The following is a 25,381-nucleotide window of genomic DNA, read 5'->3' on the forward strand; positions in this document are numbered from 1 at the left end:
TGGTGGGATACAAAGTTCAGTTCTACTACTGTTATGCTTGTAACCATGAGATACAATGGCCTCAATCAGGGCAGGTTCATAGGTGAGGCACACCATGCTCAATATGGCCCACGTCCTTTTCAGCAAAAATCCATGCTCTTCCCTCTTCTTTATCAATAAAACGGCTCCAGCAAGCCTCTGACAGGGCAGCCTGCAATGCCTGCTCTTAGCCCTTGACCTCACCATCTTATTCCCACCCCCTCCTTCTGGCCAGAGGTCCTTCCGCAACCCAAGCCCAACCTGAGTCCCTTTCTAGTATACCTCAGTAAATACATTTCTAAATGTGAAAAAAATCTAGGAAATCTTAGCCTTCCTGAGTGTGTCCACTTACTACTATAGAACAATTAAGACTCTAAGAAAATAAGGCTAATCTTTTGGAAAGTCCTGTCCTAACCCTCCATGTCCGGGTCTCCTGGACCTTCAACCAACAAGCAAATGTCACAACAGATCAGGTTTCCTGTGGCACTACTCAATAACATCAAACAAAACAGCTCTCCAGGAGATAACCCAACTAACTGCTCCCAGGGAGCCACACGGAGAGTGGTATATACTTCCTCTTCTGAAAGCAGAGTGTGCTGGAAATGATAGCAAACAGGCAATCGCAGTTTCTCCAGATGCTAACAAGAAACCCTGTAGTGAAGGATGTTTTCAAAGCACCCACCTTGTTGAGGACATCTCGCTGGCAGCCAAGATAAAGATTGGGAAGAATTCGGGTTGGCCCAATGTTGGCAACAGGTAGGCAAGGCTGAGAAATGCAGGTAGGGACTAGAGCAGATTTTCCTTCACAGAGGCCAGGGAAACAACGGGAGAACTCCGCAAACCCACCTGAGAACAAACATCACAAAATTACACCATGTACAAAGATAAAAATCAGCCCTGCATGAACTGTTCAAAAAAAAAACTGTTTAAAAAGCAAAATCAAATCCCACAGATGCCAAGCGGGCACCACTGCATGTGCAATTCCTGTCCAAGGCTGCCAAGCGCTAAGTACAGCATCCAGCACGGCCCCAAGCCTCACCTTCTCCAGCCCTCTCGATCTCAGGACTCCTCTCATTCTCACTCTCTCCGACATCGCATAGCCTACATTTCCTCCCTCCTCCCCATCCCCCAAAGGAATGCTTTTCTGTGGAACTTATAGAGGATTTAAAATAAGTAGCAAATAACCAAGCCAAAACAAATATTCACAGGAGCAAAACGGGAATATAAAAACCCCGTGAACTGAGGCCAGATGTTATTTCTTCAAAATAAACTTGATCAAGTTAAAAATTCCTTCCAGCATTAACTTTAAATCTTCCCACTATGCAGGTTTTTATTTCAAAGGTATCACAAATATACACACCCTACTCTTGCAAATATTCTCCATCAAGCCCTTGAGATTCCTTGACAGTTCATCAAGGTTCCCATAATTACTACAGATCCCTAGGCTCCACTGTTCAGTTTGCTGAACACGATGAAGAAGTGGTGACAGACCCTAACTGCTCAGGGTATGTGAGGGCCTTGTGGCAAGATTCCTAGACCCACAAGAATGCCACTTTTCCTAGTCCAGTCCTTACAATGATCTGTTCTATTACCTTCATTAAGTCACAATCTTGCCATTTCATAATGAACAGAAACCTATCCCGCCACAGGAGGTACACTCTCACCTCCTCTGGAAAAGAAAAAAATGGGTAAGGTCTTCCCCAGGTTTTCTCATCTAAATATTCCTTGCTATCCAAATCCAAACCCAGAACCCTAAAGATTCTGATACATTTTCAGATAAATCTCCTGCTAGCCAAACCCTCACTACTTGCTGAGTTCAAAGCAGGAAGCAAAGAGATTTGGATCACAGGAAATACTTGTATATTTTTAGTACTATTTAATTAAAAAACAATTAACATGTTATTAGGAGACAGGGCAACCCCCACTTCTACCTCTTTAATCAAGCCTTAAACAAGATACTAAAATCTCTTTAAATATTTATGCCCGGATGATCCTTGAGTTGCATTCTATTAGCCTTTAGTCTGCTTCTAGAAGCACACAAAACATGCCCTCAAAAACTGCAGATGTGCAGGGAGCTGGAAGGGGAGAGTGTCATCCCTTATAATCCCCTATAGTAGTTCCAACTCAAGTTTAATCTGGACTGCTGTGTCTACCATCTATGCTCATTTTATGTTCCACAATGCAGCAAGTTAGGGTGACAGGAAGTCGGTGACAACTATGTCACCTGCAAAATGCTGAAGTGTGCATTCCTAGCCTCCTACCTAAGTGTTTTTTGTTTTTTTTTTAAATCTACGATAGTCACAGAGAGAGAGAGAGAGGCAGAGACACAGGCAGAGGAAGAAGCAGGCTCCATGCACCAGGAGCCCGACGTGGGATTCGATACTGGGTCTCCAGGATCGCGCCCTGGGCCAAAGGCAGGCGCCAAACCGCTGCGCCACCCAGGGATCCCCCCTGTTTGTTTTTACTTGTCAGCAGCCTGCTTACTAAAGTTCTTAAGATAACCCGATGGAAAGAGCAGGTGGTTCCATTACAGAACCCCTGAACTCCTTTATGTGACAGATGTGGCCCTCAGGACACATCCTTGTTCAGGTTCATGGCTTCATTGCTCACCATTTCCAAGCTTGACCTCCAGGCACACAAAACCGACTGTTATTTCATATTCTGATGCTATTCTCTCATCCAAGAATACCACCACCACTACCCATGCATGTGCACACAGCAAGCAAACCACAAAGAGAAAAGCCCTATGATCGATAGTGTGGGCAGAGAAAGTAAGAGCATAGGCTGAGTTCAGATACATTAGGACCCAGCCTCACCTGTGAGGATTCCTCCACCCTTGATCTGCAGTTGTTTAGCTACATCTTTTTTTTTTTTTAAAGATCTTATTTATTCATAAGAGACACAGAGAGAGAGGCAGAGACATAGGCAGAGGGAGAAGCAGGCTCCCTGTGGGGAGCCTGACATGGGACTCGATCCCAGGATCCAGATCCCAGGACTCCAGGACCATGTCCTGAGCCGAAGGCAGATGCTCAACCACTGAGCCACCCAGGCATCCCTGTTTAGCTACATCTTGTTAGGATTCACCAGACACAAAATGAAAAAAGCAATGCTTCTAAGGTTACATTTCCCAAAGTGTGCTCTGAAGCACTGGGGTCCAGCAGGAAGTTGACAGACGAGGTATCAGTTTCAAAAAGTAAGAGAAGTACTGTGTATCACCTCTCCCTGGGATACTCACAATATTAAAGCCTCATAATATTAAAGGCTCCAAAAAGTATATCCAAGAAAACAAGTTTAACTCAAATAAGTTTCCCAAATTTATTTGACCATGGACTGCCCTCTAAAATCTACTATTTTCCCCTTTAAAATCTACTAATAGCTAGGGACAACTCACACTTAAGGAAACGCTATATACTAGGACCATTGCGAGTCCTGAAATGGAGTCTGTCAGAATTCCTACACCCATGAGAGCAGAACAATCCCTAGAAAGGGGCAGCCTATGATGGCATATGTATAGGAGTGTCACTGATGATCAGGATTTATTATTTTAGTTCTACTAGTGTTCTGTTCCCTTTCAGTCTAATTGCATAATACAGTTATATTCCCTCCCAAAGTATTTCTTCTAACACTAAGTGTTAAAGGGTCTCACCATACTTTGCCTATCTCATACCTACCCAACCAGAATAACCTACAGGCACTATTGTGACTGTAATTTAATTGTACGAGTTTAAATGTTAGCTTCTACTAACTTTGGTGGTTCTGGTGTTTCTACAAAGAACTGTTCTCAGGTTTATTTTTTTTTTTCCCCTATCTTGACTCCAAAAAAGTTCATCTAATAGCCTCTCATTTAAATCCAACAGAACAATCTCCCAGTAAACATTCGCAGAGAAAAGAGAAACAATCCAAGGAAACTCCACTTGAATTCCATTTTACGTTTATAAGTAATCAGATATACGACTAATATAAGTAGCCAAAGAATTACCTAACATTTACTAAGTGAAAAACATTGCTCTAAGCACTTTATAAATATTTATTCCATCTTTATGAGTAGGAGGTGAGTGCTATTCTTATTATTCCCATTTTACAGATAGGAAAATAAAGGTTCAAAAAGACATAGAATAGTAATTGGCAGAACTGGGACATGCGTGCCAGCAGTCTTCCCTAGAGATTGTACTGTCAATCACTGTGCTGTATCACTTCTCCAAATACTAGAGGATTAACTCCTTCTCAGGATGCAGGGGCAGCCTTGCTGATTTCTACTGGGTCTTGCCCTCACTAGCTGCGAGTGACCTGCTAGGTCTCAATACCAGACTAAAAATGGCCACGTACTTCTCCCAAACTGATGGCAGAGCCTTGCTTCCCCAAAGCCATAGAGTTCAAATGCTTCACTGAGGGAGAAAAAAGGGACGAAGGGTGGACATGACGAGAGAGACACAAGAGACTCTAAATGTACTCATTTCACATGAAACCAGTAACAGCACTGATAGATGAACTAGTTAAAATATAAATACAGAAAAAAATATATATATATAAATACAGTCACAGGTTTGTTCATGATCACAGTGTGCAAGATGTGGTGAGGCTGAAGCTGTCTTGAGCACTTTTCAGGCCTCCTCCACAAAGCAACTCTCAGAGGGGATACAATTTGGCAACAATCATCAACAGCGCCAGCAGCCTCCCTGTTTGAGGTCAGTTTTATCTGTACTACGGATCCCACATCACTTTCACTTCAGGGGGATCTCAAAAGTGAGTGTGGCTCTAGAAAATTCTAGAGAATAGAAATAAGTGAGAGGAAGAAACCAGTTTTTTAACCTCAAAACAAAACCAAAAAGCCAAACAAAACAGCAATGACACACTGCAGGACACATTATAAAACAAAAAGAAACTTCTTTCTTACCTATCTTTTCAACTAATCTCTGGCACAAAGCTGAATTGCCTTAAAATATTTAAGATTTCGTTGAAATGAGAACATTCATTTAGTGCTCACTCCGGACTGAAATGTCCCAAACTATGGCTCCTACTCACTTCCAGAAAACACTACCTCAGCCAAAGAGTACATTTTCCCTGATCTTTATCTAGGACAATGTTCCACTCTACTAACACCCTCCTTCATTGACAGTTTTTTCCATTCACTGACCTTTCATTCATTGTTGTACTCTAGTGACCCCAGTTTCATTTCATTAATTAGCAACAGATGAGACACTGCCTGATTTCCCCGAACTCTTGAAAAACTATCTGTGGCTTCATCAGCAACTCAGTTTTGAAATATGTCTAAAACGTCCTTCTTCCTCTTACAAAACAGATCTAACAAGAAGCATAATTCATCTACATAAACTTTTTGTTACAAATGGCTGACAGATACAGAACAGTCATAACCCTCCACTGTCCCCTAGACTCTGTGTTAGATTCCATTACAAGAAGACACAAATCAGTTCATTATCCTTTGTTGAAAATGTTTTAAATACTTTTAAAGTTGTTCAAGGATTTAACTCACCATCCAATCTCACCATGTTTCTCCTATCCCTAGATTTTATGCTGTTTGTCATCTGGGAATGTAAAAAATGCAAAGTAATATAACCCATACAAGTCCCCGAAGGTAGACCTGAATTTAGGAATGGTGGTATCCACTCTTCTCCTTACTGAAGTGTTTTCAAGAGGAAGACATGTATGCAGACATGCCTGGCCCACAGAGAAATACAGATGAGAGAACCAGTAGGTAGACCCTGCAGACACCTTTGGCCTCTACAGATTTGGATAGACAAACTACAATTTCTGTTGGTCTTCCACAAACCCAACCAACAGAACGTATGCTTATAAACAAAAAAATATATATTACTTTGAACACAGAAAATGTTTGGTACATAGTCATTCATAACTTATATATCATTTTATTCTCCTTCAGAGCACCCCCTTTACAATTCCAGTCACAAATACCATTTTCTGTAAAAGCCAATGTGAACCACTATTTAATTTTCAAGGGGAAAAAAAACCTCCCAAGTAAAATAAAATACATAAAACTGTACTAAACAATTCTAATTAGTTACTCTTTTCTCTGATTCTTGCAACCAGCTATGAATCATAGTGATTTTTCTTAAAAAGGAATATTTGTAATAAACAAAAGTAGCACTTTATTACAGCTTAGTGATGTGAAATAAATGCTGAAAGTCTCAAATTCTAAAAACGGATTCCCTAACCTTTCAGTCAAACTAAAGATAAATGTCAATTCTGTTACTTTAAAGATAGTTCTCGCAGGGAAAAACACAGGACACTTCACCACTTATGCTTCAGTTCAAATAGATGTCCCACAGAGCCACGCAGAGCTGAGAGAGAATTAAAGGCTGCCCCCTCTCACATTATGAATGGATTCCATAGCTCTATACAGAAACAGTATTTAAGCTCGACTTTATGAAAGAAATGTTTCTAAAGAGTTAATGCAAATTAATTTTTCATATTAAATCATTTTTACATGGTTTATACAATCTCATAGTTTTTAAATATAGTTTTCATGCAGTTTAACCTTTGTTAAAACAAAGATTCCCTTTTTGTGACATAATACAACCCATTCACTTCCTTCTTCCAGAGTGCATGTGAAGGATTTCAGAAACACACCTCACCTGTAGAGAAGAGTTCTCTCCATCCTGAAAATAAAATCTGCTACTTTGCTATTGCACAAAGGAGACAACCCTAATATTAAAAACTGAATTGCTTGGGGATCCCTGGCTCAGCAGTTTAGTGCCTGCCTTTGGCCAAGGGCATGATCCTAGAGTCCCGGGATCAAGTCCCGGGATCAAGTCCCGCATCAGGCTCCCTGCATGGAGCCTGCTTCTCCTTCTGCCTGTGTCTCTGCCTCTCTCTCCCTCTCTCTCTCATGAATAAATAAAATCTTTAAAAAAAAACTGAATTGCTAACTTGTATATTTCAATTGTTGAAATGTTATTTCACAGCAGATGTACATTTCGTTTCCCAGGGAAGTGACTGATTCAGGCAACTTTGTTCTCTAGGCTTACAAAAAGACTCAAGAGTGGTTGCAATTCTTCCAAGGTCAGTGGACTGTATACATGGGAGAGTTGAAACTAGTTAAAGAAAATGACAAAACATGAGAGACACATAACTCTGGGAAACGAACAAGGGGTGGTGGAAAAGGAGGTGGGCGGGGAGTTGGGATGACTGGGTGACGGACACTAAGGGGGGGGGCTTGAAGGGATGAGCACTGGGTGTTATGCTATATGTTGGCAAATCAAACTCCAATAAAAAAATACAAATAAAATAAAATAAAATGAAACAAAAATGAAGGCACCATAATTCGTGCCCCTAGAGAAAGCAAATATATATAAGTAGCTGTACTACCCAATGTATACAGGCTGGTCCAGGTAAGCCAACCCACACGTTTGATAAATCATTACTGGGTGGGTAGAGAGCATGGGATATTTTTCTCAACAACTTTAGCAGCATTCCACCGTTGCCTTTTCAGCCAATCTCCGTTGAGCAGCACAGATGAGAAAAATCCCCAATATCATAAAGCACCGACTTCAAGCTCCTATTCCATCCGCTCCTTATCTATTGGAGCACAGAACAAGAGGAAAGTGGATAGACAGGCACTTCTGTGGAGACCATCCAGGGAGCCTGATAAGTAGCCTATGCCTCATAAACTTTTCCTATAAATGACACCTCCAAAAAAGCTCACTCTGTTTTAAACAACTCTATCACCTGGCACAGTCAGGGAAGGAGAAATTCTAACTCATCTCATTTTTGGATTAATACAGTTATCCCCTAGACAACAAAATAGATTTTAAAGTTCCAAAGTACTAGCATTTAAAAAACCCCACCACATACTACAATAATGAATTTCTTGTGCTTCAGAATGTCTCGGTTTTACTATTCCTCAAAATAATATTACCTGGACAATTAGCAAAATCCAGAAATGTTTAGCAAAGAATCCTCAGAAGATGTAGAGTGATAGCTATTTTACTGATCTTTCCGATTTGGAACATGGAGCTACATCCAGAAACTCCTCCTCTTGAAACACCCACAACACACAGCCAGAACCCTTAATAAATGTCCTCAAAGATAATTCTAAAGAGTGCAACCAGAATAACCAAACAAAAGGAATATGGCCAGAATCCACCACTTCCTGAATAAAATCGAGTTCTGTAAGATGGGAGCCAGATTCACAGAGGCAGCCCCATCAGGTCCTGCAGTGCCATTTAGATGTGAAGATGAGGGCAATGAACAGTGTCAGGGGACTTCCCAAGAAAGAATAATTTGAGACCCCTACTGCCATCAGCATGGAAGGGAAGGTTACTAAAGAGAACACACTTGCTCATTTCACCTGAAAATCAAAGATCTCCAAGCTTGTACTGTTTGATGCCCTAAAAATCCAATCTAACACTTTCAACTACCTTAGGTCATTTTCTCAAGAGACGTACTAACATTTTAAAAATTTTTTAAAATAATTTTTAAATAAAATAAAACAAAAAATAGAAATTTTAAAAATAAACTGACATTTTTAAAATAAAGTCAAAGCCTCCTCTTTCCTTCCACATCCCAATCCACTGTAGCCCCATCCTCCCAGTTAGCTGGGCAACATCCACTGACTTTCCTTTATGTCTCTTCTATATGTCCTGCCTTTCCATTCTCCTGCTACCTCCCTAACTCCAGGACCTTCATAACTCACTCTTACATAAATTCAGTAAAACAGCTCTCTGATCCACTTGTTCTTTTCCCCACTCATGTCCTCTCTGCTGTCAGATTAAACATCCTAAAACAAAGTTTTGAGGTCTCTGCTCTCAAATACCCACAGCATAAAATAAAAAATTGAGCCAGGCATTCAAGATCCTTCCTAATCTAATCCCAACCCACTGTCCTACCTGCTTTTCCATGCCATCACCCTACATGGAAAGGGAATATCGGTCTTCTGTTTTCCTGACACAACCTGTGCTTTCCAATCTTGAGCCTTTGGTAATTTAATCTCTCTTCCAATCCATTTTGTATTTCCTCCTAAGCCACACACAAGCACAAGTCACACGTCTTCTACAGAAATATATTCCAAAGATTTTTTTTACCATAATCAATAAAATATATTTTACATCAAAAACCTTCTAAAGAGGGGCGCCTGGGTGGCTCAGTGGTTTTGTCTGCCTTTGGCTCAGGTCATGATCCCAGGATCCTGGGATCGAGTCCCACATCAGGCTCCCTGCAGGGAGCCAGCTTCTCCCTCTACCTATGTCTCTGCCTCTCTCTGTGTGTCTCTCACGAATAAATAAACAAAATCTTTAAAAAGCAAACAAACAAAAACTTCTAAACACACAGGTGATACCAGTGGCAGCCACAGACACTCAGAGATCTGGAGAACTGGCCAAGGGTCTCCAGTCGGTGCTGGGGGCTAAGTACCAGAAGCAAATTTCACAATACTATCTTTCCTTACTGAGTTGCTCTCTGATAGTTTCAATACATTTCTCTCACATTAAAAAAAAAAAAAATCTTTCTGGGGCACCTGGGTGGTTCAGTCGGTTAAGCAGCCAACTCTTGATTTTGGTTCAGGTCATAATCTAAGAGTCTTGGGATCAAGCCCCCTGTCAGGCTCTGTGCTCAGTGGAGAGTCTGCTTGAGGATTCCCTTCTCTCTCACTCTGCCCCTCCCCCGCTCACATAGGTTCTCTCCAAAATAAATAAATCTTTAAAAAAAGTGTCCTGACCAGTGTATCTATATATGATCTTGCCAACTTAGAACTTCCATAAAATTTATGGCAGCTATCTGGCAATAACTATTGCCATTGATTTGGTAACTGTAAATTACCTTTGTGTGTGTGTTGTGACCTCTATTTCTCCAGTTATAATACATTGTGAACTGCTTGTGGATAAGAATTATGTCTCATGCCCCTTTGTAATCCCCTCAGCATTTAGCACAGTGCTTGGCACATAACTGAAATTCAATAAATGTTTACTGAATCCTTCCTTGTTACAATGAATAGCTGTTGATGGACATAAGTCTTGTATATTTTTGGTGTTCAAAAGGATTTCCTGATTCCATTCAAAGCCTAAAGCTATGTTGGCATGGGTGGGGGCCCAGAATCTGCTTCCTATTCCTAGACCACAATGCCCTAGAAGACTCTCAGGGTGTGAGAGGCAGCACAGGGCAAGAAAAACATTTTTCTGCTACTAAAGGAATAAAGGTAGAATTGGTGAATGCTACTTTGGTCAATGAAAAGCAACACTGAATCTTCACTGTGCTTCTGACTTACATGAAACGTGGAGAGAGAAATTTTTTCAGATGTCCCTAAGTGTCTCAGAACACCATGTGATCTGGAGAACCTGGTAACACACCCAGGGCTCAGAATTCCATGACCTGGAAGGTCCAATAATACCCCCAGGGCTCAGGTAATCAGGGCACATCCCTTAGGAAACTAATCAGACCAACTACAATTAGGACCCAGATGAAAACGAAGCGGCTGTTGGACAGATCTACAGCGATCATCAAAGGGCTTGGTGAAATGAGATTATTAATCAGGAGATAACTATGAGTCAAGAGGAAAAGGGGTATGAGTCTAGTCTCTAGAGAATGACTCTTAAACATCAAACTTGACTAACTTGTAAACTGTCCATGAATCACCATATAACTCATCTCTCAGGACTTTCTACATGCAGCTCAAAGCTTTCTGATCTACCTTGTAGTAGGCTCTTTCATAGGCCACTTCTATATATTCCACTCTATCAACAGTCCTCCCTGGTCAACTGCAGTGCTTTCCTGGAGACTTCACAATGCAGTGAGGAAGAAAGGGCTACCCATTCAGTCACCCAAACAACTAGAAACCACTGGCATCACATTGAAGGTCAAAGAGACATTTAATGAACACCTACTATGAGCAGGACACAGCACTAGTAATGGGGGCACTGGTGACCAAAATAGTGGCCCTCTCTGGAATAGACAGTTTAGTGGTACAAATGTTGACTAAATAATTAGACAAATAATTAACTAATTATAGGTAGGTGGCCAAAGGGGTGTATATAACAGAGAAAACCAACTTTGCCCAGTAGTTAGGGAAGGCTTAACGACTACACTGAACCCAGGAGGAGACGAGATTGAGTAAGTAGAGGACATGAGCAGAGGGCCTGTGAAGGCCCAGAGACACTGATGCCACAGGTCTGCAGCAACCAGCATGGGGCCTACTGAGCTGAAAGAAATTGAGGACTTAAGCGGCCTGCGATGAAGCCAGAGAGGTAGGCAGGAGCCAGCCACAGGGCCTTGTAAGTCAGTTAAGGATATGAGAACTTATCTGAAAAACAATGATGTGTATTAGACCAAGGAATTATATAATCTGGATTATGCTAAAATATAAAATAGAAATACCACTTTGGCTCCAGTGTGAGCAATGGATTGTAGGTGTCAAGGCAGAGGATAAGAGAAGACCAGTTAAGAGGCTCCTGGAGCACCCAGAGGGACAGGGATGATCTTGGTTTGACTCGGTTGCTGGCAGAAGAGGAGAGCAGACACCCTGTGAGCTCAGAGGATGACCTGGGGACTGAGAAGTGGTGGGGACTGCAGCCAGATCCCCAATGGCTCATGAATTTGTCCTTCGAGTTTAAAGGGCTGGCATAGTTTAAAGGGCTTGCATAATTTGATTTCATCTCTCCTCAGTTCCCACTTCTCCCCTTTGCAAAAGAAATCCACTCTAGTCCCCCCCCCCATTGCCCCCCAAAAATCAAAGTTTAGTCCTGACATTTTGAATCATGTTTCTCCCCCACAGTCAGAATGCCAAGGCCCATCTCCCACCAAATCTTACTCATCTTCCAAGTTCAGTTAGAATCCCACTGCTGTCATAAAATCTTGCCCAATCTCTGCAGATGACAACCCATCACCTTCTGCACTGTATCACACAGTACAGCGCATGAGCATATGCTCCTCTCTTTGGTCCACTTTAGGCACGTTTCCCCAAATTGATCACTAGGTTCTCCAGGGCTGAGCCAAGCTTTTTGCTTTTCTGGTAGCTCAGCCAGGGCCCAACCAAGAAAGTGTCCACAAAACCTTGAGAAGGAGCCAAGATGGAAAGTCCTAGACCTGGCACTTCTCCAGAGTGCACAGGTGACATGACTCAGGCAAGGGAGGGCTGAGGCCATTGGTGTCATCAAGGCTGCTGTCCATGGGCTTGTGCAGGGGATCAGGATGAGGAACCAAGAAACTATAGTCTGGTCTACAATCCATTTTTTAAAAAGACATAGGCCACAGTCGTGTCTTAGGCACTGGGAGCCAGGAGCCACGTAAACTGGCTCACCACACTGGCAGGGAGCAACCAGAGAAAGAGGATTCAGCCTGCAAGACCCATGCAAGCCGAAGCTCAGGGGCAACTGCTTGTAGTCTTTTACAGGCCATCAGTCACGGCCACTCTTTCAAGCCAACGGCCAATTCCTCAGTAACCACAGTACTCTGACTGAAATCCATTAATTTCCTTCGTCTTTACCAACTACTGCAAGATTTGAAATAGAATGACTGAAGATTCCCTTCTCTAGACAAAAGAGAGAAGAGAAATGTCAAACTAGGTAACAGAAGTGATGGTAGCAACAGCATGCACAGCAAAATCTGTAACCAGCAAAGTGGGGTCCCACTCTACTTCCATTAGGAAGGACAGTAATTGATTCCACTAAACCAAAGCTCTGTTTATTACAAAGATCTACTGACTGGATCTAGATACCTGTCAATTTGAAAAAGTATAAAGAGTCAAATACATTTTTACTCACTCCTAGTTCTAAATAGACTAGCACATCTAACTCAAAACAAAAAAAAAAAAAACATGTATTTGGCTTTTAATCATAGCAAACATTAATACAAGACCAAGACCATAGCTATGGTTCAGAGACAAAATGTTTATAAAAGTACTTTGCTAACATTGCACCTAACAGTAAATGCTTAATAAACGGTATCTTCAATCATTATTCAGAACTATCCTTCGGCACAGAAGAATTAGACTTTTATTTGCTGATCACCTCCCGCTGAAATAACTTAATGCTTTAAAACTTTTTACATATAGTATATTTTCATACATTGCTTCATTCCATAAAATGTGAATACGACTTTGAAATCCACAGAGTCTGAGAAAGAGCTACCACAGGAAGAGCTTTCAGTCCAACCTCCTGATGAAATTCCAGAAGACTCTGGAATTATTGTGGATAAGGGCCTTGGGTACATGGTGGGAGTGAGAGCGTGGGAGAGTCGCTCAGGGCTCTGTGATTTTCCTCATCTGCCAATGAAAGGGCTGAAGTGTGTCATATGTGGTGTTTTGCTGTAGGGCTAGTTATCCTGTGCCTCATCACAGGAGAGAAACGAGTGCTGCAGACTTAATAAACTGCTATGGGTCCTTTTTGCTTTTACCCAGAACACAAAGGTGAGGAAAGAGAGGGAAATAACAGAACAGTATTTCTCATCTGTAAGTTGATCTTTATTTCTTCTAATGACCCATCTATTCTCTTTTCTCTATTTTGGCAAGAAGTAAAAGTCCAACTTTGGTATTTTTCCTTTTCTCTTTTAGATTTATGTGCAATCTGGAACCCTAAGAAATATAATAGAGAAAGGCAAGTAGAATAAAGTGGTACACAATGAATAAGTTAAGGCCAAGAAACAAGATTAATTTTTAAAGAGAACTAGTTTTCTGAACATTATCAAGACCAAAGAAGTTGATCAGTAAGTCAATGGTGGCAACTATTTGTTTTCTAACTCAGATTGAGAACAGCTTTTAAAATTTTTTTAAAGATTTTATTTATTTGTTTGAGAGAGAGAGGGGGAGAGCAGAAAGAGAGAGAGAATGCAAGAGTGGGATGGGGGAGGGTCAGAGGGAGAGGGAGGAGACTCCTCTGTGAGTGGGGAGCCCAATGCAAGGCTTGATCCCAGGACTCTGGGATCATGACCTGAGCCAAAGGCAGACACTTAACCAACTGAGCCACCCAGGCGCCCTGGATAACATAACAGCTTTTAAAAGAAGACAGCTGATACAGAGGTTTCACATGCATCAACTAAACTAACAAGGCTCACAACCAGGATACTCTGTTATGATCATTTTTGTGAAACAAATGTTTATGTCATCCATTCCATCACTCCATTAATTCAAATTCTTAAGTCCTGTTTTTACAGATGGCTGTGGGAAGATACATGGCTTTTTAGTCTGTACTTATTTAAAAACGGATTTCAAAATTGAAAAAAAATGAAAAAGATGGTTTTGTCATCACCTATCCAACGATGATGGACATCTTCCCAAAGGGATCCAAATTCATTCTTTCTTCCTCAGATGAGGCTGCTACTGGTAATTAAACCCTTTACTCCCCTGGGGGTGAAACGATGCTATGGTTTGGGTCAGCCTGGTTATTGGGAGGCTTCCTAATGGCTAAAAAGAATATCAATTTATATTCACCTTTAAGAATATATATATAGAAATTATCACAACCATTCTCAGTTTATGTGGACTCATGGACGTGTATCTTCCTATGAGTAGAGCTAGATCTCTAGAGCTGTTAGCTTTTCTATGAAAGTTCAGTATTTAAGGATCACATAAGATTCATCCTATTTCGGGGCAGCCCGGGTGGCTCAGCAGTTTAGTGCCACCTTCAGCCCAGGGCGTGATCCTGGAATCCCAGGATCAAGTCCCACATCAGGCTCCCTACATGGAGCCTGCTTCTCCCTCCGCCTCTGTCTCTGTCTCTCTCTGTGTGTCTCTCATGAATGAATAAATAAAATCTTAAAAAAAAAAGATTCATCTTATTTCATCACAGTATTTTTATTTGCTCTTAAGACATTTTTATATTAGACACTTTTCCTATTAACAGCTATATGTTTGCTCTGAATGAATATACTTTGTAGATCACTTAGTTCAAAACAATCTCAAAGTTTTCACTACACTTTCAGGTTAGTTCCATCACTGTTTAATTACTTATGTTTTACACTAATAAAATGAATCACATGAAATATAAATCGGACAAACCCAATGTAAGCTAATTTAGATATCAAATATTTACTGAGATGTTAAGAAGTGCTGGGCCTTACAGGGGACACAAAGTTGAAAAAGAGAATCTGGTAGGAAGTTAAGCTAATAAATGAAAAGATAAATAGTAAGATTTAAACAAGATTTTTAGATAATAATTAAAGATAATATATGGCTATTAAATTAATCATTTTGTTGGGAACACTGACTGGGCTTAGAAGAGTTCGGGAAAGCTGGTCACCTGGTGGAAACAAGTGTTATAGGCTAGTCCCATCCCCAAACAGGACCTGCACTGTTTTAAGGAATCTAAGCCCATTCCAGTATAGTTCCCCCAAACCCAGTCCCTGCTTCCTTCAGTAAAACCCTGCATTTCTTTATGTCCATAAAACTATGTCCTATAGGTAGATATGGGTCTCCTCTTGTTGGAGGGAGATAGCTCATTAAAATATTTCTTCTATCAGTTCCCTGGTGATGTCTTTCTGTTCCCCTTCTCCAAAGTCATTTTCCCCCAGGCAAGGTAGCCCGAGAATGTGAATGGAATTCAGGCCACAATTTTTTTACTTCCATATCTAATGACCATAAAAACTATCTCACATCTGATACTTTCATCCTGAATAATGTCAGAGTAGCTGAAAGCTCTAACCCAAAGGAGGAATCACTCTAAGAAACCACCACATCTCTCTATTACCACATTCACCTGAGGATGGACAACCATCTCCAACTGCTGAAAGTAACGCGGGCAGTTTGTAGTGAAAACTGTCTCCAGTTATCTTATTATTTTCTGTAGCACCTGTGAGAAGCTGGTGTGCTTTTCCACAGTTATTCCCCCCACAAACAAAATATTGAAGAAACACCTGTCATTATGTCCTTCTGTCTCCCATCCGTGGAATATCCTATGAGCAGCTGGGCCTTGGCAACAAAACAGGCTACCAAGTATGAATGGTTATAACTTCCCTGGCATTCTCTTCCACTTATGCCATTTTTCTGTCTACTCTGAGGAGTAGACAAGGGAATTTCCAATTGGTCAGAAATTTCTGGGTGATTGGGAGGGAGGCTTTCAACCGTCCAGAACCCTCTCTTGGGTATCATAAGAGATCTGGCTGTTCAGAAACTCCCAGACAAGGCAATCTAGTCCCCAAAGCCACCTCCTAAACTAAAAGATATATAGGATTCTGTAGTGTGGATAGGGATATGGTGCTGTCAATACATTCAGCGTGGTTCTTGGTGCTGCCTGGAAGGATTCTCATTTGGACCCAGGCAACATGTCCTGTATGACGTGGTAATGTCAAGGTGCTCTGATTCAGTGTGTCATTCCACTCTCAGGCTGATCTAGCTGATCAGAGTCCTTTCTCTTCCTTGCCCAAGGAGTGCTCCTCCCACAATGACACATGACTGATAAGAACCTTCCCACATAACTAAGGAGAGCTCTTTGTTAAAGGGGGGGAAAGATATTCCGGGAAATAAAACTTCTGTACTAGAAACCCAACACAAGCTCATTCCTACATAGGAGCGTCTGGCCACGCTGTCAAGTCAGAGCCCCCACAGCAAAAATGTCTCCAACAAGAGGGAGGTGGGATAGTCCCTTTGCCGTGAAGCACATCTTGGTGTACCCTCTTTTAAGAAAAACCTTGGTCCTGTTAACAGCATACCACGGTAAAGCCCTCACAGTGCCTACAAGAAGCATGAAAGGAGTTCCTAAACCAGATTTGTTCAGTAAATGCCAATAATAGTTATCATATTCACCACAGTTATACTCACAGTAAAAGAATGTGCCTATCAATGAGACAGAGCCTACTACTATCATTCTCAAAGAACTCTGAAAACTACTTTCTAAGACATGCCAGCTTCACTTAAGGATACTAATAGAGGGGCAGCTCAGGTGGCTCAGCGGTTTGGCACTGCCTTCGGCCCGGGGTGTGATCCTGGAGACCTGGGATCGAGTCCCACATCGGGATCCTTGCATGGAGCCTGCTTCTCCCTCTGCCTGTGTCTCTGCCTCTCTCTCTCATGAATAAATAAATAAAATCTTAAAAAAAAAAGGATACTAACAGAAAGATCTGGCGGCATCACAGCATGAGCAAAAGGTGTGGTAGTAGATGATCTGAAAGAGGAAAACTCTGCCTGCTTTTTGAGACTGGAAGCAAAAGCCGATGAGCGAGAACTGGAGGTACGGAAATCTCATCAAAACCTTCCCAGTTTAAGTGTTAACACACCAACAAACGATTAATCCTACTCTGAAAAATGCAATGTTTATACTCCTAGCAACCAACTGCCGATGACATCGAGTTCACAGTACCTGCCTTGCAATAAAAGACTGCAGGTGTGAAAATGATAGCATCTATCATGTTCTGTTTTCTTAGATCACATTTGTAAAAGCCCTCTTGCCTTTTCCTGTGGCAGAATCTGTGTTGAAGGTCACCGTGCATCGTCACACTGTATCCCCCACTCTGTGAGCCTGTGTGAGTGAAAGGGCTTTAGTAACATCTGCAAAACAGGGGAAGCAAAGGATGAACACTCTGCTTTGGAATTTGATGAAATGGAACTCACACACTTGCTCCCCTTTTCAGACAGACATAAAATATTTAGTTCTTCCCATAAATATAAAATGATTTAAAATAACTTTCTTAGTATTTGCAAACTGAGACCTTTTTCAGTTGTAGAAACAAAACGAAAATATTCAAGTTAAATGAGTATTTTAAACTCTCTCCCTAATTGTTAGAAGAAATAACCTATACACATTCTCCCCCTCCCTGCTCATCATGTCCAGGAACAGTGAGCTGATTTGCTGGAGTCTGCTGTTAACTCTAACTGGTTAATATGAATGTGACACTGTGACGCTGGTCTGGTTCTTGTCACAGGGGGTGGGAACTGAGAGCAGAGTCAAGAGCTAGAGCATTTCGTGTTTTTAGATCCCAGACGAATGGAAAAATCCCCGGCCAGAAGCAGCACACAGATCTACATGACGTTTCTAACTAACAAATATCAAATGAAGAATCATCTGAGCTGAGTAAAAAATACATTGACAACCGTGGAAGAATGGTAGTACTTAAGTGAAATAGAATAGTTATGTTGATCAGAAGCTATCAATAAATCAGTTTACCCGGTACACTCATCGTTGGGTGATGATCTAGTGTACTTTGAGCTCTCTGTGAAATACCGCTTACTGGTAGATCTCCACGAGATCTGCCCCAAGCCTTACCTGCAAGCAGGTGAACGGAGTTGAAGCTCTTCTCCAGTTTACCCAGAAGTACAGTGAGAAAACAGTCAGAAGACAGAGAGGCAACATCTTGGGAGCTTTGATCATAAACTACAACCTTCTGACTGCAATCGATATCAACCTGTAGTGCAAATGTGAGGCTGTTAAGGAAGCTGGAAAAAAAATCATCCCAGAAGCCGCTGGTACTGAAGCAAATAACTGCCTCCCTCTCTCAATTAATAATCCAAATAAAAATGACATGCAGCAAAACTGATGGGTAAACCTAACATACAAAATGGTTTAAATGCTTATAAAAATCAACTTTCAAGAGGCAAAATTGATGTTATTTCTGTGTAGATGTGCTCAAAACTCCTTGGTTTAAAACACAATGCTATAAAAGGCTAAAATTCATAAAACAAAATATGTAAAATAAACATAGCAATCCTTGAACTTAAACATTATTATAAGGGTTTCTGCATAATAGAGAAATCAGTTGTTTGGTAAAATTAAAACATGAGCTCATTTTTATTCCTGAAGAAAAGAAATAGCCTTACCTACCACAAAGACATTATGGAATTCCAGAAATAATATTCCTCAAAGATAAATAAGATCCCTAAATCCTAAACAATGGTACCTTCCCACAAATAAATAGCACTTCTAATATAATTAGTTTCCACTTTCTTCCCAAGGCACTTGAAAAGAATTATCTCCTTTCAGTAAATTGTAAATAACACAGAATAATGTATTAATTTAGTAATTGTTGATACGTGTATAAGTTACTATATATTAAGTTACTAATATGTTATCAACTATAAACCTTTACTGGTGTTTAAATTTTTAAAAAAAGTTTAGCAAACTATTAATAGGAAAACATAGCACTTGACTAAATTAAAACAAGTTAACCTTTCTATATGTTTAGAAAAATTCTTAAATGTGACAGTGTGGTTAGTAAATTACTTTGAGGTATCCCTAAGGTACCAAAGTTTAAAAAGCTACCAAAACTTCCTCAAATTACTTTTTCCCCTTAAAAGTGAGACTGTTTTAAAATGATGCCTCATCTAGGATGTCTATTGATTCTAAAAAGGAAAAAAGAAAGCGTTTACCTTATGTTTTGCCGAATGCTGGATGAGCTCTGTAATTAACACTTTGTCTTGTTGCAACCTTCGCTTCATAAGCTTGGAGCAGTTGATATTAATGGCTTCCAAAATGTGGGATGTATTGTATTCCACAAATGGCCGGCTATCAATTAGCAGCACTTTCTCTGTTCCACTTTCCAACAGAGCCACCAACCTCTCAGTAACAATTTGAGTTCCAATCATCTCATGGGCCATGACAACAATAAGTCTTCTTTTCCCACCTCCTTCTTTAATTTGCCACGATGATGTAATGGTGGTGTACTCAAAGGCTCAGCCACTCCATTGTACTAAAAATGTATGAGGTCAGGCTGGTGGTGACTGGCAAAAGGAGAGTTAAACCCATTTTCAGCAAGAGCCCTCCAAGTGAATGTCCCTTTCTCTTTCCCCGTTGATGTGCTCTTGCAAAGGACTCCTTCCACAAAGCAGTCCCTCACATTTGATTCATAAAGAGATGACTGAAATAACCATTCCACAACAAAAGATGCTTTGGGGCAGCCAGTGCATTACATCATTCTTTACCTTTGCTCCTCGCTCCAACAGCTTTACACTGGACTCAAAAATCCTACATGAAGAGAGAAAGACAAACAGAAAACAAAACATGGGGTCAAAAAAAAAGAAAGCATCAGATTAGAGAGAGCGTATGATTCATAATATTTACTCCATTAATCTAATTCCATACTTGATGCACTGTTTCATTTGAACAAACAAAAAAGACAAACAGGCATGGCTTCAGGAAACCTACTGATGATAATTCACTTTTATATCAAAATATAAAAACTCAAAGAAGACACAGTCATGAATTATAATGACCTGCGGCCCGAACTACATGCTTATAGTATGAGATTGAAAGAGGTATAAAAAGCTGCTTGAAGTAATATTTTTTTTCCAAATGGGTTTCTTTCATTTTATTTGCTAATTTCTTGAAAAGAGCACAAAGAACAACAGCCTACAACCAGGTAAGCAAGCCCACAAGATCAGGACAAAAAAATCTTTTCTGCTTGAGAACTGCAAGCAAACACACATATGTGTGTACACACACACACACACACACACACACACACACACACACACGGGCACAATAGCAGCCCCTGTAAATTGTCCTTAGCCCCTGTAAACTTTTCATACATTTCATCTCTGTTTTAAGGAAGAGGAAAAAGAAAATGGCTGATATTCTTGTGAGACCAACTGCTGAGCTAACTGCTGGCGGCATGTGATGTACCCAGCTCCAACCAAGACAGTCCATCTTCCACCCCAGCCCTGTTCCTTGACCCTTAATAGGTTTACCCCTCATCTTCTCGTGCCTCATTCTTCAGAGAATCACTGATTCCCAGCCTTAGAAAATCTCCTATCTTCACCTGGGTCTCTAGGTCAACAACCATACAGCAAACATGCAGAACCCTTTGTACCAGACCCAGTGCTTCCCTGTTCTTGCCAAACTCCTATAACTGACCACTTCCTAATTGACACTAGTTAGGAGTTTTGTGCCTATAGCTTGGACCTCACCCTGACCTTCAATATTCTCATATTTTTAGCTCACTGGCCCATCTCTGCCCACAGGAAACCCTCTACCACGTCGCACTAGATGTCCACTGCTGGCATTCACCTTCTATAGGGTAAAGTATGTGATGGCAGAGGTTTTAATTTTATTTCCTATCTCCATAGTGCTTTGCACAAAGATACTCAATTCACACTGTTATATGTAAAATCCTCCACAAATTACTTAAGATACTGACTAAATACCTAACTCATTTCCGATCAGGATGGAAAACCTTCAGACAGCACTGGGTCCTATTCCTAATTTCAGACTTATAGACGAGAAACTGAAGCCTGGAGAAGTAGAGAAAGGAGACCAAGAGGAGTGGCCATGCCATTTACTTGTTACTTAATGGTAGAAAATCATATCACTTCTCTGACCCACAATTTCCTCTTCTATAAAATGTAGACATAACATAGGCCTTGTCTCCTCACAAAGTCTGTTTGGAGGACAAAACTGTCGAAGTTCTCTAAAGTAAGGAAAAATGCAACTACTCAACATATAGAGAAAGGAGGAAAACCGCTCTACAGATACCAATGGTGGACAGAGCTGCCCTGCATCTGGAATCTAAGACATTCAGCAGATAAACACAGCAGTCATTCCACCTTCCCATATAATCCAGCTTCAAGAGAGCTGTGCCCTTTCTCTCAGAGCCAGAGACACACGGAGTTAGAAGGCACCTGAGAAATCGTCTCTTCTGCCCCGCACCTTACAAATCAGCTCCACAGAATACACTATTTGTCTAGTTCTTGTCTTCATTATATTAACGTATTCATTTTAGTATAGCTTACTGGCAACGAGGGACAAAAATCATCTCTATCTTCAATGGAAGAAACTAGAACAGAGAATCTGTCCTAGTTAATCAACAAATGTACTCTGGAAAGGTGTCTACCAAGGATACAGCATCAAATTGAGTCCTGACTGCTCAGTGACATAGTTCACAGCAGTGTAAGGTCCTGTAGCCAGATCATCTGATTCCCAAACCAGGGCTCCCACTACTGGGTTACCCTGCTTTTCCTAAGTAGCTGTTCCCATAATGAAACTGGACTGAGAAAGAATGGGTCGACTTGTCCATGAGGATGCCCAGGTGGCACAGAAAGTGGAAATTTGAGAACAAGAGCAAGTTGATTCCAACAATGGCACTTGGTATCCGAGTCTGATTGGCTCCTCTCAATGATAAAATCCGGATGGGACAAAGCAGTTATCTGGGTTAGCAGATCAAGGGACAAAGAGAGGGAGAAGACAGCAAACATGCAAAAGTTGAATTAGAAAGTTCTCATCTTTGCTTCCCTTTAGCCAAACCTCCTAAGCCCAAATCACCGAAACCAAAGATAAGCTAGAGCAAACAGTTCTACTGGGCAGAATATGGCCATGCTTACCCACGGAGCCAGAGTCAGGACTTCCAGACTAAAAACCCTTCCCCTGACCAAGAAAAGGTCTGGGCAAAGTGACCTTAATATGAGGATGTAATTGAAACAAAGCACCGAATGTGAAATCTGGATAAAGTTACACCCTTTCATGTACTGAGGCCAGCCTACCTTTACGCCCAAGCTCTGATTTTCTGTAGTCTCAAATAGATTATGTGAGAGGCAGAGCCCTACCAAAGGGGTGAGGGAGGGTAGGAAAACAATAGCCTTAAACTTTATTTATAGCTAGAGGATTTTGGTTAAGTCTCATCCTAGGATGCAACTCTAACTTAGAAATTTCTGGGCATTCCCCTGGTCATTCTGAAGAAAGTCAATACCTTGAGATCAGGAAAATGTCTGTGATAGTTTTGTTTTTGAAAACATTTGCAACAGTAAGATTTAGAAGATGACAAAAGAACATTTTATTGTTGGCAAATCCACCAAGTTCATCTTACCCAAAATTTCTACAAGAAGTCAAGAGGAATAAACATTCTTAGATTGGACTGTAAGGGCCCAAATGCATCTTACAAAACCCAGGGCAGACCAGCTTTATTATTTATCAGTTTACTTAAACGATTTTTAAATTTTTAAGTATTTTCCTTCCTTTTTAAGATTTTATTTTTTTAAGTAATCTCCACATCCAATGTGGGTCTCAAACTCATGAGTCTGAGATCAAGAGTCACACACACTGCTAAGCTAGCCAGGCGCCCCTCTTCTTTCCATTTTCAATAGGTAACATATTCACTGGTTTAAAAATGTATACAAACTATGAATATGTACAGTTTATTGTATGCTTATTATACTTCAACAAAGCTATTAAAAATTGCCACAATATCAAAACTCCAACAAATATATTAAGTGAAAAACATGAATACACTCAAAATCTTCTGCTGCCCAGGTCCTCCCCCTGCCCTCTACTGGAAACCAGGGTGAATAGTTTCTTCTGACTTCTTCCAAAGATTTTTTTTTTTAAATGAATACAGAATAAGATACAAATATATAGTCTTCCCTTTCCCCCCTTTGTTCAATGAGTTATATGGATATACACTTGTGCACCCTGATTTTTTCTTTCACTTAAAATACTACAATTTGATTTTTTTCCCATTGTCCTCTTGGCTGTGGGGGGACCACCCCCAACTCCCAGGAGATGAGGCAGGTGGCCAGAGCAGTGGGAAGACTCTTCTGAGGAAATTGATGGGGTGCCCCAGTCTACAATCAAGGAAATCTGGTTGGCGGTAGGCCCTTCAGAAGACAACTAAAGAACCCTTTTTCTATGTGTATAATAAAGTTTTCTATTTCTAAAAAAATAAAAAAATTTTAAAAAGGTCAAGAAACCAGTATTTATCATGCCAAAGACTAGTAACTTTAACCAGAGCCACTAAACAAATATTTGCAAATTAATCCATTTTCAGAAATGAAGGTTTTAAAAAACTTTATTTATGAAGGGAAAGAGACTGGCTGAGGCAACATTTTAGTGTAACAGAATGACTATACAGGTCAGTAAACAAAATGGCCAAATCCCCTTAAGAAATGCCATTTTTGGCATATTTTACATTTTACCAATTTGCTTTATATTTTAATATTAACATATGAACCTTCTCCCTTTAATATACAATTTTTAAAGTTTGTGTGTAATTTGTTTCATGTTTTATATTTCATTTGGTTACCTATGGAAATTTATCTTTGATTTTATCATGGAAATTAGTGGAGTTTTATTTGTTGAAATTCACTCTACCATGCAAGAGTATCAATGAAATAAAGGGTACTACTGAATTAGTTATATCAGAGGATCCATAAGCCTATCTTAATGATAAGGTTAACAAGTGGAGTCGGTTTTAATTAAAAGTACAATGTACAGTCTGACTATACAAAAAACAGTATTTGCCTCTAAAGTAATTAACTAAAAGGAAAATTTGTTTCTTTTGATTTTCTTCACTACTCCTAACACAGCCTTAAAGCTAGTGCCCCCAACAGAAAATTCTTTAAGGATTAAGGTTGTTTTAAAATGACCCCATGGTTCCATGAAGCATCTCCCTCCTCTTATCAGAAAAGGTGTTACTTTTTTCAACTTCCCAGGTAAGATCATGACTTCCAGGTCAGTCGTACTGAAGCTTTGTATTTCCCATCAGGAAAAAAGGGAGAACCTTTCTCACACACCATTTCCCCCTTCTACCTACCCACTGGTTATTTTCTGCCAACAGCAACAGCTCCTCTGTCACCAGGCACTGCAGCCCTCAGGCCCACATCAAGGCCTTCAACAAGCAGGTAAGGGGTAGGACTCTAGGAATATGCCCTCTGGCCTGAAAGGTGGGACCTATGGGGAGGCAGGGGCTCCCCATCAGAGAGAGGCAAATTTCCATTTTGAATACTTCCTTTCACAAAGAAATCTCAGAAGGAAAAGGATCCTCTGACTATGGGGTGCTTAAGCACCTGTTTAGCAAGGAAAGTGACTGAGCTTTATTTGGTTAGGCTCAAGTTCAAGTTCTCAGAGAATTTATGGAAAGGATATAGTCAGGTGAGAAGTTTGCTTTTATTAAACTACATGCCAGTCTTAAAATTTTTTTTCCTCCAATAAAACTAAAGAAATAGGCAACAAGATACACTAAACAGCCTTCAGGCAGAGCCTTAAACATAGACTTTCAGTAACAGAAAAACTGAACAAATCAAAAGGGAAAAAAGCAGGCTACAACATCTGGAAACAAGCAAGAACATATTTGACTTAGGCCATCTATACTGATTTAAAGCAACTTTACCTCAAATGCTGTGGGTAAATCCTAAACAGAAATTCTGAAGTCTGATATTTGGTAAAATATATTCAATAAAAAAATGAAAAACAAACAAAAAACACCCTCACCAAAACCAAGAAGACTATATAAGCTTAATGTGTTTTTAGTTGCCTATTAATGTCTTGACCCCAAAATAGAGGACACATTTTGACAAGTGGCAGCAATAATGGGATAGACTGCTTGAAGCCCAAGTGTCTAGATAGTACTGGACATAGAGACAGCACTTGTTAGCATCATAAAATCCAGCCATCTCTCACCGACTTACAGCACCATTGAGAGAACCTACAATCAATCAGAGGTGTAGGTTGATTATATATAACTCAAGGACCCACAGAGAAAGGCTGGA

The 25,381-nt window shown here is 40.5% G+C and overlaps 1 protein-coding gene across 9 annotated transcripts in view; it reads right to left on the reverse strand.

Annotated features, from left to right (window-relative positions):
• Positions 1–25,381, reverse strand: part of DUSP16 (dual specificity phosphatase 16) — a 101,747-nt gene that overhangs the window by 23,418 nt on the left and 52,948 nt on the right. For 6 of the 9 annotated variants that reach the window (XM_055336705.1, XM_055336709.1, XM_055336708.1 and 3 more), the window contains 3 exons: positions 19,277–19,871; positions 18,177–18,315; positions 701–864 (listed from right to left, as the gene is read on the reverse strand). In XM_055336705.1, the coding sequence (XP_055192680.1) occupies positions 701–864; positions 18,177–18,315; positions 19,277–19,504 (531 nt within the window). In that variant the 5' untranslated portion in view covers positions 19,505–19,871. The remainder of the gene's footprint in view (positions 1–700; positions 865–18,176; positions 18,316–19,276; positions 19,872–25,381) is intronic. The other 3 variants (XM_055336710.1, XM_055336713.1, XM_055336712.1) reach the window with 1 other exon arrangement.

Source organism: Nyctereutes procyonoides, unplaced genomic scaffold (genome assembly GCF_905146905.1).
Source record: "Nyctereutes procyonoides isolate TBG_1078 unplaced genomic scaffold, NYPRO_anot_genome, whole genome shotgun sequence".
Classification (NCBI taxonomy): Eukaryota; Metazoa; Chordata; class Mammalia; order Carnivora; family Canidae; genus Nyctereutes; species Nyctereutes procyonoides.